Raw genomic sequence first — 19,738 nt, forward strand, 5'->3', positions numbered from 1 at the left:
GCCCTAATCCCCCCAAAACTCCCCAAACCCCAAATAAAATGAAAACACGAGAGCTACAAGAGTCCTTTGGATTACAGGGCATTAAAACAACCTGAATGCAGCAGCCATGCCAGCTCTCCTCTCCACCCCAAAATCAAGCTGCTGTTCACCCTGGAAGACTCCAGGTTGCTTACTGCATACAAGGGAGCTTGGTTGAGAGCAGCAGGGTCCAAATCTCACTTGGATGATCTTCCTTCCTAGAAGCAGCCACGGACCAACAGGCTGGCAGCCCCAGGCTGGTGCCGACACATTAGTGCTTTCTAGCGAACTCTGCCATCAATGCCTCCCAGCCACAACCAGTTCCCGCTCATCCAACTGTTGTCACACGTGAGTGGGGCTCAAAGACCGTATTTCCAGAGTAAAAACCTCTGGTGTGACACCTCCAGTTACACCACAGCACCTTTGGGCAGGAGGCAGAAGCAGAGGCACACACACGGCCGACCTCTCGCTTCTCCCTGCGTGTGCTCCAGCTTGCGCTCTCTGTAACAGAGGTCGCTGTATCCCATTTAGCTCGAATTAGCCCTCGCTGTTGCCCACACAGGTAATTTCCTGCAGTGTCCCACTTTCTCTGCAATACAAGCTCCCATTCAGCGAGGCATTTAAGCACAGGAACTTACTGCCTTCAGCAAGAGTCGAGCACAAACTCCGGAGCTTTGCTGATTAAGCACAGAGCTGACAATTCTTTTTCCTCTCGAGCACCTCACTTCACAGGAGACTCCTCCAAAAAAAAAAACAACAAAAAAAACCCCTCCCTCCTCCTTGCATTTCTAATAATTTCTATCATGCCCTGGAAGCATATGTGACAACACTGCTCGGGGGAGAGTCCTACAGACAGCCGAGCAGAAAGCTGCCTGCCAAGCACACACCCGGCTGGGGGGAAGGAAGAGCTACGATGGCAGAAGTGATCCTGGGCATTCGACACGTTCTCCCAATTCCTGACCACGCGTCTTCTCTTCTGGAGTGATTTTTCCCTAACATGGCACCAAACCCAAAGGGGTTGTCCCGTTGACTGATGAGAACGAAGAGACCTCCTCCTGTCCCTGCGCGGCTCAGTTTCCCTGCATCTGTCTTTACAGAGACGGAGGGATGCTCCCCAGCTCCCTCAGTAAGGTGATCCTTGCTGCCTCGTCCTCATCAACACACTAAAACCTGTGCATCTTTCATTTGTGCTCAGGAAAAACAGTTGAGTTCAGTTTGGGTCTGTGATTCCTGTAGGGAATCCAGCTGGGAACCCGCCAGGGGCTCATCCCAGTGCTTTAAGACAAAGGAAGCTCTTTCAGCTTTGGCTACAATGCAACACCAAGAGCCGCAGGCACCCGTACACGGAGGTTACTTCTGCTCACACCTCTTATTGAAAATAATCAGGTTTCATTTATCCTGGAGCTCTACAAGTAACTACACAACTAGAAATGGTGGTGACATACCCTGAGAAGGTGGAGCCAAAGCGTTTGGGAGAGAAGACAATTGTCTGGTCTCAGAAGCATTTGATGATTACTGTTGTAACCAGAAAAATCACTAAGGATGATTGCTGCTTGCCACATTCCTGTGCTGCCAGGAAGATCCTGAAAAAGCTCCAATTTCCACTGGAATTTACAATTCATTTATTTTTGAAGTGAAGACATCAGAAGCACTCCTCAGCTTTCTCTTCTCTTTATGTCCTGTTCCCCTGCTGCTTCCCAGGTTCCAAAGCTTATCTGTGAAATCCAGGTGCTGTGAGAGGAAATACGTACCTAGGGAGGCAAAGGGTCCCTTGCCAGTCACTGGGACCCTCAGCATCATGGCTGGATTGAAACTGAGAGCCTTTCTGAGGGATTGGTCCAGGCTCAGCCCAAGTCACGGGCTTGATGCCATAATCCCTCCATGAAAGGGTTATGCAAAGGGTCAGAATAGGTGATGATAAAATTCCCTTCCAGCCAAAACAATCTCCGAACCTCCAAGGAAATCCACCATCCTCTGGCAAGAGCCAGGACCAGACTTTCTGAAGTGCAACAATGTCTGGCTCCAGCACCACGGGGGCAGCGCCTCTGAAGGGCCATGAAACCATCTCTGCTGCTTGGGAGGTTCGACGAGCTGCGTTGGCACGGCCTGCCAGCGGCAGACCACAAGACTGGAGCGCTGGGAACGAAACCAGAGCAGATACGCTCGGAACGGCTTTAAAGTGAATGTTACAGTGCTAAAAAAGAAGCAGTGAAACGTAACGAAAGCGAATTCAGAGATCTTTGCACATTCTAGAAAGGCGTTGTGCAACCCAGCCCGCTCGGCAGGCCCGCGGTGGGAATGGCAGGAGCTGCTGCAAGTCAGGGCCCAGGTACCTGAGCGGAGCTGTGTGGGAGGCACGGCCCGCAGTTGCAGGAGCGCAGCAGCTTCAGAGAGAGCGGGAGCTGACAGAGATTAATGAAGGGAGCTCAGGCAGTATCTGTCTGTAGGAGGCCTGGCTCGGTCCAAGGCCATTAACTTGTTGCTCTCTGAGCACCACCAACAGGACTGGAAAACAAAAACACGTCTCCTCGGCGTGGTTCACGTCCAGCGACTGCTTCAAGACTGCAGCAGAACGAGGAGCACTGAGAAAGGCACAGAGCCACTGCGATGGCTGCAGGCTCGCAGGGCTGCAAGTTTTTGCATGAAGCCCGAGTCAAAACCAGGCAGACAACTGGGACGGAGCCTTCAAAGTAGAAACAAATAAATTACTGGTCTTCATTTTCTCCCATTCGGGAGTTTGAACTTAAAGAAGAGTCCATCAACTTTAAGTAAATCATGTTTATAATTAAAAACACATTTTCCTGTGCTGCTTACAAGCCCTTGGATGATTAATAAGGCATTTTTCGAATTACTTTAATTCACACTAATTACGCTGCTTGCTTACCCCAGTCAATAATTCTCCTTCCACGGAGATAAAGCTATCCCAGGAGGAGGTCTCCCTCCAGGGACCAGGAGGGAAAGGACCCCAGAGAACTGCCTAAGGCACCAGCAACATACGGGAGGTCTTTCACAGAAAGCTACAGAGCTGGTTACATGAGTCACGTCGTGTTCAACGCTCACAGGACTGCTTTTGCTAAGCCTGACTCTTTGCTGGATAAGAGGAGGTTGCTCAGCTCCTGGGGGCCTTGAGCAGAGGTACCAACCTCGCGGGGGGGCAGACTTTGCAGGCCTGGCATGGAAACACAAGGGGCCATGCACCTTCTGGGTTGGGTCAGGCCTGTGCCCAGCAGAGCTAAATATATTAGGAGCAAGCGGGAGAGATGGAAGGAGAACGTAAGACCCTCGTGAACATTTTCTCTTTCTTCCCCTGCCTTCAGCATTAGTTTCCCTCAGCATTTCAAGCCCACAGGCTGACTGGCAGGATTGGGAGCCAAGGAACACGTGTTCCTCCAAGTGCTGGTGCATCCGTGTTTTGCCCCCTGCACCCTAGTGAAGACACATCAAGGGCAGGTCAGTAGCAGGGTATGACTTTTGAGTTGCCTTGACAAAAAAGGACAGGAAGTGGAGAAACAAACAAAAAAAAGGCAGTAAAGGATCCGTGAAATAAAACTGTCTCTGTTCATTTTTTGTCTTTCCAAAAAGAGCTGCTTCAAGCCTTATCTTCTCCTGTGTCATTTGGAGGCACTGGCAAGCCTCCTATTCTTCAGAAAAAATAACTGGGAAGACAATTCTTCCCATACTACAAACCATAGTAGTATAACAAACTGAATGAGAATTCAATTCTCATACAATTTACAATATTACTTAAAAAATAAAAAGAAAAATACAAAAACAGTGATGCACTTCCATGCCTGCCGCAGCACCGCAGCCTGCCTTTGGACCGTGAATGGATTTGCTGGGTCACCATTCCACAGGAACGGCTGAAATGTCCTGGCTCAGAGGCCTTCGTTAGAAGACATACTAATACCTGTGGGGAGACACAGTGATGTGGAAGCTGTGAGTTGATTGTGCTACCTCATGTCCGGCAAAGAGCATGCCCCTTCCAGCACTTCACAAACCAGTATGCTCCATGAAGACTCCTGCAGACTCTCCAAATCTAGCAGTGACACTTCCTCATCTTTTTACCCTTTCTCACCCATTTGAAGACAGCAGTTATTTCATCACCTATGTGCCTTTATAGTTGACAGTTATTCTTAGGCAACTGTAAGCTACAAGTACTAGTACACAAACTGCTCTTCAGCCAGTGCTGCACTCAGTAGGCACTGTTACTTCATGAGCTAAAACAAGCTAAGAGATACCAGCAAGGCTTTCTTTCCTTGAGAGGTGTGAGAAGGCAATAGTGAGAGCCAAGATAATCGAAGAGGAAAAAAAAACAGCAGCTACTAACAGTGTCTGAAATCCTCCAGAAGCACGTGAGTTTCTGTGGAAGCCTGATTTGTATTAATCAAACCAGCATTGAAAAGCGTTACCACAAAATTTATTCTAATACCTGTTGTACCACACCCTAAAAATCACAAAAGAAAACAAGTTGAGATAAAAGATGTTAGCTGTCAAAGGTGGGGAAATACCGTCAGAAAGCCACAAGGTTGGCTTCCTCTGAGAAATTAAAGAAAAGTGGTAGACATTCTTCAGATTTCTTATCAAAGACAGGTGTCTTGTCTACTTTGGTTTAGCACATCACCATCACAGGGCAGCGCAGCTTGTCACCTGACTTCAGCCAGCAAGAACAGTTCCGACTGCTCGAGCAGAAAAAGCAGGAAATGGATTCTGCATAAACTCTGGTCTCACAATCTGCTTTTGATTCTCTGCACTTTGGAGGTGCCCTAAAACTGGCATCAGCCCCAGATGTTTGAAAGCCTGAACCCTGCCTGATGTGAATTTACAGCACCTGAGGTACAGTGTGCTTGCTCCCTAGACAAACATCCTTGTGAACAGTAAGGGGCAAGGCAGCATAGTCTGCTCTCTCCACAGGTTACCTGCTCACCGGGAGGCATCCATGGGGAAGGTGGCACAGAGAAACTAGAATGCTCTTAGGTCATGACCTCGACCAGCGTATTTTATCTTGTGGATTTGCACAAACCTGAATGATTGTAAGAGAGCTGCATGAGATAAGTAGGTCAAGGGATCCATATCATGCCTAGTGACCAGCCACGAAGAAAGGCAGACTTACCGATTATTTTTTTTTTTTCCCTAAGACAAGAGTACACAACACAGAGGTAAGGTTGAAGATCTCCTTCTGCTTCATGTAGAAATCCAGAGTGAAAGTCAGTTGCTATTCAGCCTGCTCAGCTGCTCTTAGACAGCATGGCCATTTCTTACATTGTTAAGACCATTAGCAAGTTTAAAAATTCAGCCCAGTGGCAAGACATTTAAAATACTGCTTGGTCTCCTCCTAGAGCATTTGTCCTTAACAAAATTCACTCAAAGCGATGCTGGGCACTGTAAAAGGCACTGAGGTTCTGTGCACGCTGGCCTCCCTAACAGCTCTCACCAGGAGGAGCCTGCACATGGCCATAAAGAAGATTGAATCTAAAAAGCACGCCCTGTTTCCTCATGGCTGAGGGGCAGCAGGCTTCTGGTATTTGCACTGGATCCACACTCGATACATTGTCATTTGCTTCCCACGGTTCACTTGCAGTCGCCGATCAACCAGATTCTGGATTTTCTCCAGCCCAGCTCTTGTGAAGAGATCATCTAATTCATCTGTAAGCAGAGAGAAGGAGATAAGGATGCTACAGCTTTCATTTAACTGATACCTGCTCACGCTGAGGGCTAAACAGAGTTGAAAGATGGGCCAGAGGAAACTCACGGTCTCTGTCTGGCAGGGAAATGTGAAGATCAGACTGGACTTAACTGCTGTGGCATGGGGGGATTAAGATCACAGTCTCACCAGTTTCCTTTGAGTTTACCTCCTACTAAGGAAGGAAAGAAGTACTGTGAGGACAACTAGAGTTACAGAGGCTTGACAGGGAGAAAACAACTGCAATTCCAGACTTGGGTATTGCCTCTAGTAAACAATTAAGGGAACATCTTCTGGCGAGCAGGGACAGATCCATTCCCTCCCCCTCTCCCTCCCCCCATAGGGATTTCAGAGTCTGCAAGAGCAAAGAACGGGATCAGATGAATCAGGCCTACACTTTCAAAAGGGTGGCAATAAGATCTTTGCTGTATAGGCTGGAGGGGAACTGGATTCATTAAGGTTAAGTCTGGAAAAAAAAATCCGTAAAAAACCACACCCAGCTGGGGCCCAATCAAAGCACCAAGAGCCCTCAAGGCTGCAACACTTACACTGTTAGGTATTCCTGACCAAGCAAATAGTATCACAGTGCCCCAGCACAGTGGCCCTGGGCAAAGCCAGAGAGAGTCCTGCTGAGCAGCAGACAGCTCGTTCAACTGCAGCCTGGGAGCACGTGATTTGTACGGAGTTTCTGTAGAAAAGGGCTAACAGGTCTCAGCTTGTGCTCTTTTATCAGATGCTTGCCATAGCGAAGCGTTTGCCAAACACGCATTAAACATTAATTCTGTTGTGACAAACAAGATTTGTGCAGCAGGGAACGGAATGGTTTGTTGCAGTTGTGCCACTGCTCTAAAACAGACTCTGCAGATGTGCCCTCAGTGGAAGTGACTGGAGGTGCGACTGGTGATAAGGAGAGAGAAATACAAACCCTGCTGAACACAAAGCAGCAACAAAACCGAGGAGGCTGCCTCAGCTTTGTGCTGAACCACACTCCTCTTACTCCCTTGTGTCAGTAAAGTTAAGAGAAGACCTTCCAGTTGTGTCCATCTCACTGCATCCTTCTCAGGCAACAAGATTCAAGGAGAGCTCTTCCACTCCCATTCCTCCCAGTGTAGCAAATACACCAGTTTTAAACTAAAAAGGATCTTCTGCTTAAGAATTCACTGTGCCACATTCGCATCAGTAAGTGTCAGGCCCAGGCCCCCGTGCAATTGGGAGACACTTAGTATTTCACGCTGCTCCAAGAAAAAACAGGCTGGAAAGATCTAGTGACAAAAACAGGGCACAAGGACAAAAAAGAGGTGAGCAGAGCCAGAGGGACGTTTTCTAGCCTCCTACCTTGGGTGAAGAAGTAGACTCTGGTGCCATCACCTCTCACATAGAAGTTATCAGACAGACATTGACCTAAGGGCAAGAAGGATTTAAACAGTTACCAGCTATCATTTAAAAATCAACAACTGCCATCCAACTGCATATAACGACAAGAGGCACTTCTCCTCCCAGCACATGCTGTGCTTGAGGAGAATTAATGAGCTGCCTCCCAAACAGGGCAGACACTACTCCAGAGAAGCATCATCCGTTAGTGAGCTGGTAAGGCTCCCCAAGGGAAATGAAAATACCTTTCTTAAACCGAAGCTGGGCCAAGTCGTAGCGGCCATAATCTCGTAACAAAATCATTCCTCCTGGTTTCAGAAGGCGACTCAGTTTGTTAACGATGCACTGCATCCTGAGGAAAGAACAAAAAAGCTGTACTCAACAGTCTGCAAAATCACGCCCGTTTACTTAGCCTACTTTCCCAAAAAGAAGGTATAAAGCTTCATTTCTGTTTCAACTTCGTACAAAAAGCTACCAAAAATTGGCACTTTTCTGAGCTCTCGCAGGCTTAGGTGGGTTGATTTTATTTGGCCACCTTTTTTTCTGACACTCCCCAATTCTGCTTTTTTTTTCTACATGGGTAACTTAGCCTACCACAGCAGGGGTTAATTGCTCTCTCTTACTAATTACAAAAATATCTCTACTGGTTTTTGTAAAACAAGCAGAAAGTGAACTTGAAGAAAAATGCTGTGAAATAAAACCAAAGGGAATATTAAAGAGAGAACAGGAATATTTAAGTCATTTATTTGCATTTCATAGGTCATAGCACATCATCATGCTAAGCACAGTACTTTTCTAAACTGTTTTCTGAACCTGCCCCCTCCCTTCTTCCCACCTGCTGAAGAGAAATTCATCTAGTATTGGAGCCTAAAAATACAGCAGCATACCTCCCACAAACTGGTGCTGAGAGCTCAGTGCGGCTGGCGTTCAGAACAGGCAAGCAACCATGACCACAGCAAGAGTTCAACCACAGCCATTCAGCACTTCAGAATTACACCTATCCCGTACCAGAATTTGCTAAAACAAAGTACCTGCAAGTTCCACTTCCAGAGGTTTAGCAAAAAACTGGACCAGCCACAGAACAAACTTTAATTTTCCTCGATATGAGGAGACCTACTCTGGAGCTTTACACGTACCTAGCAAAGCCCTGACACCCAACCACCAAGCCATTTTTACAACTTTTACACTGGCTCTACGAGTTTCATCTCCACATATTGAAGTGCAGGCTCAGCTCCAGCAGCCTCATCTAAAAGTATTCAAAGGAGCATTTTCCCATTAGTTCTTGCCTATTACTACCCATCAAACATCTCTTATGTATTCTGCTCCGGATAGACGTTTCATTTAACAAGATTCTCTTTCCTGCTCTTGCAGAGTTCATGCAAATAACAGTTTAGCTATTTAGCTGCTAACAGCCTCTCTGCACCATGCTTATAACACAGGTGGTCAAACTGTGTAATGTTTCCCTATTCAACTGTTAGTTAATTAAACTCCATAAAGATATGGATGGCGCACAGATCATTTTACTATCTAGCAAGTGCTGAAGCTAAATAATTCATTACGTAGAAAGCTACCAGTCTCCTCCTCAACTTAACGGTCCAGGGAGATCCCATGCAGCAACATCATGGAGTACAGTGAGCTTTGTTATTAGCCAGTCTGATAAATCTCTTTGGCATTTTTGGTACAAGATCTCTTGGCAACCGGTGACTGCAATAGAAAACCCTTCTTGATATTCCCAATATCACTACTTTGTGCAACCAAAAGTGGTGCAACTTTCAAAATACATCAGTACTGCAGGCTGTTTTAGTCCTTGACTTCAATGTGAAGTCCATAAAACTGTAGAGATGAAGTAGTGAAGTTGCAGAGATGAAGAAGACGAGATACATTGAGATTACAGAGATACAGCCAGGGAATTTTAAGTCTGTGATATAAGTTATGACAGCATAACTTGAACAGATTAATAAGAAGCCTTATCTAAACTGAATGAAATGGAAGAAGGTATAACAACATGGCAAGTACTTCCCGCTGGTCACCAGCCAGACTTCAACCATTAAAGTTTTTACTTTCTCTGTACTGTTTTAAAGTTTCCCTAGTAAAGAACTCCAGTTCTATGTGCATTTTCTTTGGAACCGGAAGGAATTATTAAAACTTACTTCTCTGGGAGAATTGCTGAGAGGACAAAGATAAGAATGACAACGTCAAGACTCTCATCTGGCATTGGGAAAGGACTTTGGTCATTGCACAGATCATGGACAAACGCAAAGCAGCGAGAAGAATCATATTCTGCATTGTTCTGTATTTAAGGGGAGAGATATTAGAGAATTAGCACACATCAGCAGCCCCTGATCTCCATATTATCTGGACATGGGAGCACTTCAACTTTCACATAATGACGTGATGTGTCCAGAGACCTGTTTCAGCTTCACTGAACTAAATAGGAGAGACAGAGTTCTAGATAGGGTTGATGGGCTCCCTGGTCAGATAGGGAAAAATAAGTACACGTAGGAGATTTACAGAGAGCTTTGGACTTGTTACATTTAGGCAATGAGCACTGCCAAAAAAAAACGCAAAACTGGATTGAGGGATAATTGCAATTTTAAGGTTGGATTTCCCACTAATAGTAGAAAGAAGTGAGAAATTTACTCTGTTAAGTAGGAAATCTTTATGAAAGTGGGTGTGTTAGGGCACCTGCATCACTGAAATCAATATTCAACTACAAGCAAGCTACTTTCAATACCCCAACCATCACACCTGGCTCCCTAAAGTTACGCTCATAAAATCTCATGCAGACTTCCATAAGTTGTTTAATTTTCTAAAGCTGCTGTTAGGGATTGTAGTGGCTTCTATAAGCAGTGCTTGTGTCAGCTTAGAGAACGAAATGGCACGCTGGATCTGCTGCTGCGCTCCCATCTCACCTCATAAAGTGACTGATTATATTTGATACTTCACGGATTCCCAGTTCTGTTCTGACCTGAAATTTGTTAGCAGTATTTATCTTCTGACTGAATCCCAGCCTCCTGCTCCACAGACAGCAGTACCCCTCCACAGCTGTCTGTGCAGAAGCAGTCAGACCACATTCCCAGAACTGCAGTGACAGTAATGCACACACAAATCAAAACCAACTTCAGCTGCTGTTAAAAAATAGCCTGAATGTTTTCAAGGTTCAGCAGTTACTCAACTAAAAGAGCACTGCACTTACAAGAGTGCTGCCAACCAAAGGGGAAAGGAAATCTGGCTGGCTTGTCTGCTGCCAATGTGACATTCTCAGTACTCCTGCTTCCCTCATTTCTCCAGTCTTTGATGGCTCGTTTTCCTGATTTACCAGTATGAGGGTCAGCATCAGGGCTAGCTAAAACCAGAAAGCTTCCAACATAGCTAGACAGCTGGTGGAAGCTACGATATACTTGGGTTAATGTGCAATTGGCACCTTGTACTTCCTACCTTCATAAGTCACCGTTGAGTTTACCTGGACAAGATCCACAGCCGTTGTAGAAAAATCACAGCAATAAACAAAAAGGCCTGGGTCACTGGAATAAATAAAAGAAACTATCATAATTTATATAAAGGTGCTCCACAGGAATTAAAAAAGTGTCTCAAACTCACAGAACACAAAAATAGGGGGCAGAAATGCCGGGCTTTAATGTCTCTCTCTCATCTGTTGTGCGAAATTGAGTGGAGCACTTTGTTCACTTATGTTCCAGTTATTCTCACATAGAACAGACTGCTTACTTTTTCTTCAGGAGAAGGAGAGACACTAAGGCCTGTATGAAAATGCTTGAATGAGTATGAATGAGACATGCAAACACGCATCATGCTTTGTAGGTTGCACTCTAAAGCCAAAGATTTCCAGGCTCAAAATACAATTATCTGAAGACTTGTATGGCACATCTGTCATTTACATACGGCCTTTCTCTACGAAATTGTCAAAACTAAAACCATATGCAGCACTTTTCCAATTGTTTTTCAGAGGCTGGTTTATCACGCAGGCAAAAACCTGCTGAGAACTACTTACTTGTTGGTTTGTAGGATTGGGAAGACCGTATTTCCAGCACCACAGCCAACCTGCACAAGCAAAACAGACATGTACATAGTGAAAATTGTTTCTTCAGCATGTCCCACACAACTATTTCAAATCATCTCTCTACAGCCATGGAACAAAGAGCAACTCACAAGTAACACATGAGCACAGCAATGACCATTTGCAAATATCACTGTAAGTTCTGAGTAAGTTCAGCTCTGAGAAACAGGCCTACATAGGAGCATTTGTGGGAAACCACTAAGTTAGGCAGTTCTTCCAGAAATCTTACTAACAAGCCATATTGTTACTTCTCTGAAAACTGTTTTTTCTGGAATCCCAAGCATAACAACCAGTATGAGTCACTGAGGCACTGGCAAAGGCCGGGAATTAGTTACATTAACTTCTATAGAAATTCGGAGCAATGGAGAAAGAAGTTTGATTTACTATAATTACATCCTGCTGTTTCAGAGTTCCCCTCACTAGATGGCTCTTCCTCAAGTTACAGCTAGGCCTACAATGATTCTGTCCCGCTATTACTTCTACTTGTTCCCGTTTGAAGAAAAGAGGACTCACACAACTGGGTTTGGGGAATTTGTCTCTGTTTAAACAATCAGTAAAATTGAAAGACTGTGCAGAAAATACCACCAAGGGCTCCCAGTGACAGACAGCACCAAGAATACTCAGGTGAGAAAGGAAAGCCACCACGAACCAAGAACATTAGTCTGAGGAAGTCTCCAGGGTTCAGATTATACGCAAATCTAAAGGGCAGCTTATGTTGACTCCCTGGGAGGGCAGAGCTTCCACAGCACATGAGCATTCAGCAAAAATAGTGATATCCACACTAAACAAACTAGCAGAGCAAAAGGTCATTATGAGCTGTTAGGAGTCTAATATTTGTAAGTCCTACAAGCTTGCCCAGGACAAGCGTGATACTCTATATTAATCTGAGATTCCCACTGCTATCAGGTGGATCAGGAGGACCCAAACAAACAGGATCTTTACATTCTTGGTTTCATTGTTTCATTATCCATCTCCCAAGGCAAACAAGAACTAGCACAAAACCACAAAACACAAAAGATAAGGGAAAGATTTATACAGACAAATAAAACAATCAACTTCTTACACAGAAGATGACTTAAAGGCTTGTTTCAACATGAGATAGTTTGTATTTCAAGCGTGGAAAACTCCTTATAGCCCATGTGCTCTGCCAGGACGCTGTCTGAACCAAAAGAACCCCAAGTTCTAAGCTGCCCTCTCTCTTTTTTGCATTTTACTGACTTAAGTCAATCATGCCATTCACTTGCTGTTTGCCGTGACATGTTTTTACACCCAGTCACTCCAGCGTTGATATAAGAGACTGTTCAAAGTGTGATTCTTTGCTCTATAGCCATTACCTCTAATATGCGGTAAGATGCAGAGGATCCCGGGTAATCTCCGTAACTTTGGTTCACCTCACTACGCTTCTGTGGAGCCAGCTCCTCCGTGCAGAATGTAGGTGTGCTTTTTATCAGGTTTAACTGATTCTCCGCCCTGGTTTCTAATGAGCAATGTCCATTTTCACAGCTTCCCAGCCCTGCGTTGTTGGATTCTTCTTTGTAACTATGTTCATGCACAGAGTCCTCATTTTGACTTGGGTTCCTATTTGGTGCCAGCTCAGGAAATTCAGTGAACAGCCAGTGCCTGTCCTTGAAGAAGCCGTTTTCATGGATTTTATAAAAGTCATCCCAGTACCTCTTAGCATTCACCTCGTATTCCTCTGTAAACACAAACAAAAACATCACCAGCAGTCAAATCAGAAGGTCTCAGTTTAATCAGTTCAGTCAGTTAGGGACCGCTGCAGATATCTGCTGTAATCCCTTATAATAAGTAAGGTTATTGATTGAAAATCACCTTGATTTAAATTGTACCATCCCACAAGAACACTCAGTCTGCCTCCTTACTGTCACTTTGTTAGGAATAATAAAGGGAAAAGAGAAGAAGGAAGAGAAGAAAATAGAAAGAGGAAACTGCCTGTCTCCTGGTAGGATTTAAAGGAAGTTGGCAACAGAAAAGGCTTCTTTGAAGGAGGCTGGAATGAAGAAATCCAGGTTTTACTTCCATCCCTAACGCTAACTTATTCAGTTCACAGGAGCAATTCATTTGGAGCCTCATGACTTTAAGTGTCAAGCACTTAAACTTCTAAGGAATTCTATGACAAGTGCCTGGAGCTGAAGAGCTCCCGTCTGACACACCACCCCTTTTTTCAGACTGAGAAACAGCAAAATTAGTCAACTCCACAGGCCTAAAGCTCAATTAGCGTTTACACAATACTCCAGGATTACAGGACAGCATGTTTTACACAAACGTTCCTGGAGTTCAGTCTTTAGCACTTTGTTTTCCACTGTTCTGTGCAGGTTGGAACATCGCAGGCATGAAATTAAAACAAAAGAGAGGAAAAGAAGTGACCACTACAACTGAAGTAAGAGCGCAGAGCTAAGGGGGATGGACTGAAGTTGCAAGAATTAACTTTGGCATCAAGCAATGCTATTTTCACACCAAGTAGATACATTCCAGTAGCAAGATGATTATTACAGAGAGCTGGAAGAACTCTTAGGAAGCCATAACCTAATGAAATCAGAGCTATCCACAGAATTATTTCCACAGCTTCACATATTTCAGAGCAGGTATATTTCGATGAGTTATTTTTCCATGGGAAATGAAGAATCCAATTGGTTTCCTGAATTCTCATCAACGCAGTAAGCTTTCTGTCCTGGCAAATAAGAGCTAATTATAGCCTTCTGCGCTTGTAATCAACTAGAGGTATTAAAAGCCTTGGCCAAAGACCCCAACTGCATCTCAATAAGATGCAACTCCTTAGACATCTTTGCACGGCAACAAGTTCGTTACTGAATGCAAAGAAAATTTCCAACCATTAAAGACGCCAACCGTATGTGAGAATGGGTAGCCTCTCCACAACATCCACTAACAGTAGGGTTTAGAGAAAAAACAGGCATCCTAAAATTGGGGATTATAGTTATCTGAACTGCAGTTTATTTACTAGTCTTTCTGAATTCAGAGCATCAAAAGGGTTAGAAGACATCTGAAGGGAGATACTAAGAAGGAACCAAGACCACCTGGAAAAATAAGTAGCCTCACCCAAATATAGACAAAAATAGCTTTAACAAAGAATCAGAAGTCAATCACGTATTTTTAGTAGGATCTATCCCTGAAGCACAAGAACTATATATAAAAGTAATCTCTTTACCTCAATTACAAGCATAGCCTCCTTTTAAGAAGCCTTGTCCTTAAACACCACGCTGAAAGAAATTTTAGTCTGATATTAGACTAGAGAGAGCAGTAAGTTTGTGCCGTGATCTCACCATACCTCAACACAAGCAGTCAAGAGAGTTTACTACTTGCACAGGAGACGCTCAATGACTGCTAATGTCAGAGGAAGAAGAGTTATGGATTCAGTCCCGGGTGCACTCACTCCTGAGCTGTCACTTCTTCCACGCACTAGTAGGGAAACACAAGGCTGCTGCGGCTGAAAACGCTCTTTCAGCTAACAAAAATATAAAAGCCCGATTCCTGCTCATCCCTAAAGGTGCCATGGCAGCCCCTGACCGTAACAGGATGTTCCCGTCAGGAGCTGTGGCGATATTCCAAGCCAGCCATTTTGGATCACCAACATTTTTGCTCTTCCTAAATTATTGTGAAACTCTGTTGGATGCTATTGAACAGCTGCTGCGCTCCAACCCAGATGTGCGGAAGCTTTATTTAGAGTTCATTTTAAAAGCACTAGAATAAAGGATCGCTAGCAATATAAACACAAGAAGCCAAGGGCCAGCTGATAGAGATCATGCAAGAAACAGGGTTAAAGCTAAAAATGACCATGCTAATTTTTCAGTCTGACTTCCCGCACAACTTCTGCCAGAGAAGTTCTCATAATACTTGCTTCAAGACCCTTTTTGTAGTATTAGCTCATAAGGACATCAGCATGCGAGCCGGATTCCTCCAGAGTCTTTCTTGACGAGGACTCCTGACCTTTTTGCTCATCTTTGGTAGGACACACCCAAAGTCAAGCCCCTACTCACCCTTTCACATTGCAGAAGAAGTGCAAACAAAAATAACTGTTCGTAAAAGACAGGAAGAGAACCAGAGATCCCTTGAGTCGCATGGGGGCTTTCTCTAAAGAAAACCAAGAAACCCTTCAGTTCTTTCTCTGATTCCAGGCAGCAGATACACCTTCTGTACAGCACACAGAACTTCCCTCCTTCTTCAGGATAAATTCTGACAGCCCAAGAAGTCCAAAGAATAATACAGCCATAATGACCAATAGCCTGTCTTTGTTCTCCTGCCTGGACGTTTCTGATTCTCAAAATACCGGACCCTTCAGGCACATTTGGCTGGGCTGACTCCCCTATGTTTCAGCCATCCCATTGTCTCCACATGCTTCCTATTGAATAGCGGCCATCAAAATTTGACTGTCCCCCATTGTTCGGTCTGGGAAATACATCATGAAGACCTGACAAACTGCTCTAACAGCAAATTTCTCCACAATTTCATAGTTGCATATAGGTTCTCAAAGCATGACAGACAGCAGCCTTTAATGTTAACCAGATTTTAAAATGAACTCAACACAATGGGTATCACAATAGAAGCTGCTGGATACTTCTGGGAATCCAAGAAATTAGGAGGGTTGCTGTTTGGTATAATTAAATTTGCTATTGTGAACACAACTGGAAGCTATATGGGAAGTGTCTGAATAGCTCCAGTAGTGCTCGGCGCTGCCTTACAGATGACACACACAATTTACTTCGAACAAAAGGAGCGGATACATCCTAGAGCTCAGCAGGATATAACAAGATCATCATCAAACGAGTCTCTTATCATACCAAAGAACAGGAAATCTGAAAGCACCGTCACCTGAGGGACTGGATGGTACCTAAGAGGTGTGAAGATGCAGTGCTAACCAACTCCGGAACGGCTTCAACCACGTAACTTGACCGTAGAGCTGTGCACCTCTAGCTCGACTCCCGTTCAGGTAAGCTTTCATTTTAGATGTATTGACATCCTTTAAGCCGAGTTCGAGGAAATAAATTTGGAAACCCGTTTCTGCCTCTCTGACGATAAACACTCCCATCAGCATAGAACCATTTCTCCTCACTTCAGATTTAAGCACAACCGTGCTGTTTGTTAACTCGGTAGGGATGGGAACGGACACTACTTTATTTGAGCCTCTTAAGAGGGGAAAAAAAAAATCTTACAGCGTGCAAGCAAACAGAAGATTAACTGTTAGAACTTAAGCTTTAGAGAGCAAAACACATATGAGACTGTTGCTCTACACTGAAAGAAGCCTGTTGACAGGAAACACTACCAACTATTTAAATGTACACACCACGAACAAAGAATCTCAAGAACAAAGAATCTCAAGCCAAGATGACTCCTCCCAACCAAGGTCATTTCTTTTCCCCAGAACGAGCCTTGGCAGAAGGTGGAAAAGTCACAGAGAGGTAAATTTAGAACAGAAAGACTCCTTCTCCGCCATTTTCACCATCACACACTTGGTAATAATGTATTTTGAATAATTCAGGAGAGAGGGGGAAGGGAGGAACACATGGAGATGAACACGCAGCTCAGACTGTTCTGCTGCTGTACACACAGTCGGGACTGATGCGTTACAACAATATCTAAAGGTACCTTGTTTATCTGGTGGCAATAGCTGTGAGCTGTTCTCTTGAACTTTACTCTTGGCACTGGCTTCCTGCTCTTCCGACCATTCCACATTATCCCTGTTGTGAAAATGAAGGTGAGCTACTCAGCTGAGAATCGTGAGGCAAAGACAAACAGAGAAGGGTCTGAACAGCTCTCCCCACCGACGGTTGTGGAGCTTTTCCACATCTCCAATTCTAGCTCGGCAGCAACGTACCAGCTACTGGAGCATTACAAAAGGCACAACTAGAAGGGATCCCAAGAGACACCAAATCTGTCCCCTAATCCTTTCCCCTATTCGATGGTCAGCCAAGCTGAGAGGAATTAAACCCTTCCTACAAAACCACCGGGGCACTCAGCACAAACAGGCCTCCTTGGAGGGGAGCTGCCATTCCCCCACGGTGAAAACAAGTAATTGTTCCTATACAGGTGACTGCCAGGTTGGCACTCGCATACTTTCGCTCGAGCAGGTCGTCAGCATGGTCCGTTTGATTTAGCTGTCTTAGAAAATTACGTTTTATTTCTCAAGTTAAAAGAAAGAGGGCAGCTAGGGTTATTTGGAAGGTAAGGTGTTACATTAATATTAAATCCAATTATGACAAAAATATGCAGGAATCTTAAAAGCATTAAGAACCTATTAATAACTTAAATGTGCATACAAAGTTGTATAGTCATTAAAGTGATTCACTTGACCTTTTTTCATTAAAACAAATGAAGGAAAAGCAAAATACAAGGATCAAGAAGAACAATCCTGGCCTCAGGAAGAATTAACCTTTTGATATTAAGCAACAAAACAAAGCCTTAACTACTGTCTCTGAAAAACCAGATTACTAGGGAGTTTCTGCAGGGAAATACTATTGAGGATACGCTTTTGTAACACACCTTTGATATAGAATAGTCCCAAAATAGATGACAAGCTGATACATGCACTCATTACTTTATTACAGATTAAACATAGCCGATTTTCAACAAGGCAGAACATAGCAGCCAGAGCCCTGAAGTGGATATATTTACTTCAGAAATGCAAAATACCTTCAGTTCCCGTCAAATTCAAGCATTTGGGTCCTGAACATCTCTAAAACAACAGCTTTCTGCAACCAAAGCCCTCCTGCTCCACGCTAACACCTGGCGTGATCCCACACTCTTACGGCATCGCGTGGCAGCCGACGGGTGAAGTTACCTCCCTTCGATTTACACGTCAGCTGCTTGTGCGTACGGGTGGGAAAGCTGTAAGTGTCTGAGAGCAGATACTGCATTAACTATAGCAGTGAATCGATGGCCACGAAGCAAAGCAGCACGTGCTCCTGAAATAGGGGGCAGGCTGCGAATCCTGACTGCTTCTGACCCGAGGAAGGCTCAGGACCACGGGGAATGGGTGCTCCCGAGCACCAGACGAGCAGGGCTGGGCTCCTCCGCACCTCCAAGCCCTCAGGGCAGCCCCAGCAGCCCGCCAGCCCCAGGCCAAGCTGCCCCCCTGCCTGCTCTGCACCCCACCAGGCGCTACAGAGGGGAGCCTGGGCAGCGGGCCAGCACGCTGGGAAGGGGCATGAAATTGTTCAGTTGTCTGTGGCTGGGCTCCTGCGAAGCAGAAATGGTGGGGGGCGATGCTCGGGGCTGACCCGAGCCCTGAGAGCTCTGTTATGCGGAGCCTCGCCCTGCCACAGCGACAGGCTGGGGATGAACCCCTCTGGCCACCTGCACCGCTGCGACGGGTGTGGAGAGGCACCCCCGGGGCTGGGGCTCCCTGGGGCACGGGCTCTCCGTGACAGGGGATACCTGGGGGCAGGGGCACCCCACAACTTGGACACCCCAGGAAAGGGGTTCCCTGGGGCACGGGCACCCTCAGGAAGGGGCACCCCAGGGCACGGGCACTCCTGGGGGCACGGACACCCCTGGGGCACAGGCTCTCCACAACAGGAGCTACCCGGGGGCAGGGGTACCCCACGAATTGGGCATCCAGCGGAAAGGGCTCCCTAGGGCATGGGCACCCCCAGGGGCAGGGGTACCCCAGGGATAGGGGCACCCTTGGGAAGGGGCTCCCCAGGGACAAGAGCTCCCTGTGACTTGGACACTGGGATAGGGGTACCCCCAGGGCACGGGCACCCCAGAGGGCAGGGGCTCCCCAGGGGCAGAGGCACCCCAAGGGCTGAGGCTCCCTGGGGCATGGGCTCTCCGCAACAGGGGCTCCCTGGGGGCAGGGGCACCCCGCGACTTGAGCACCCCAGGGAAGGGGTTCCCTGGCGCATGGGCACCCTCAGGAAGGGGCACGCTTGGGGGCATGGACACTCTCGGGGCACAGGCTCTCTCGGGCACGGGCTCTCTGCAACAGGTGCTCCCCGGGAAACCCCACGGAAAGGGCTCCCTGTGGCACAGGCACCCCAGGGGAAAGGGGTACCCTGGGGATAGGGGAACCCTCAGGAAGGGGCTTCCTGAGGGCAGAGGCTCCCCGGGGCACGGGCACCCCCGGGCTTGAGGCTCCCCTGGGCACGGGATCCCCGCGATTTGGGCACCCCAGGGACACGGGCTCCTCGGGGGCAGAGGCACCCGGGGGCTGAGGCTCCCTGGGGCACGGGATCCCCGGGACTTGGGCGCCCCCGGGGCGGGGGCTCCCTCAGGAAGGGACACCCCGAGGCTGGGGCTCCCCGGGACACGGACACGGACACGGACACCCCCGGTGGGACACGCGGGCACCCAAACCGGCGGCTCCACGGGCCTCGGCCTAGGGGGAGCGGGCAGGGAAAGGCGGTGGAGCGGGGTTCAGCGGGCCCGCCGAGGGGTCGGGGAGGCGGCGGCCGCCCTCACCAGGCGTTGTGCTGGAAGAGGCGGGCAGGGTCGGTGAGGAGCCGCCTCCCGAACGGCCGCCGGGGCTGCGGCAGCGCCTCCTCGCTGGGCGCCGCCATGACGGGGCCGCGCGGCACCGGAACCGGAAGCGCCGCCCCGGGGAGGGAGGCGGGGCCCGACCC

At 46.7% G+C, this 19,738-nt stretch overlaps 1 protein-coding gene across 1 annotated transcript; it reads right to left on the reverse strand.

Moving 5' to 3' along the window:
* Positions 1-4,413: 4,413 nt before the first annotated feature.
* METTL2A (methyltransferase 2A, tRNA N3-cytidine) lies at positions 4,414-19,730 on the reverse strand. Its single transcript, XM_083809569.1, has 9 exons — positions 19,578-19,730; positions 16,764-16,855; positions 12,479-12,840; positions 11,079-11,128; positions 10,533-10,593; positions 9,220-9,359; positions 7,315-7,421; positions 7,034-7,099; positions 4,414-5,661 (listed from the first exon to the last, which is right to left on the reverse strand). Exons 1-9 carry the CDS (start codon positions 19,673-19,675, stop codon positions 5,510-5,512), a joined length of 1,128 nt encoding a protein of 375 aa, XP_083665695.1. The 5' UTR covers positions 19,676-19,730; the 3' UTR covers positions 4,414-5,509.
* Between the last annotated feature and the right edge of the window lie 8 nt (positions 19,731-19,738).

The sequence above is a fragment of the Anser anser genome (genome assembly GCF_964211835.1).
Source record: "Anser anser genome assembly, chromosome: 23".
In the NCBI taxonomy this organism is placed as follows: Eukaryota; Metazoa; Chordata; class Aves; order Anseriformes; family Anatidae; genus Anser; species Anser anser.

Bases quoted from the DNA above. Each gene is read 5' to 3' on its own strand.
- METTL2A (XM_083809569.1), bottom strand. From the start codon at position 19,675: ATGGCGGCGCCCAGCGAGGAGGCGCTGCCGCAGCCCCGGCGGCCGTTC. The intron at 10,594-11,078 runs GTAAGTAGTTCT...TATTTATTCCAG, and splicing joins CCAATCCTACAAACCAACAA to TGACCCAGGCCTTTTTGTTT. The intron at 7,100-7,314 runs GTATTTTCATTT...TCTTGCCCTTAG, and splicing joins CCAGCTTCGGTTTAAGAAAG to GTCAATGTCTGTCTGATAAC.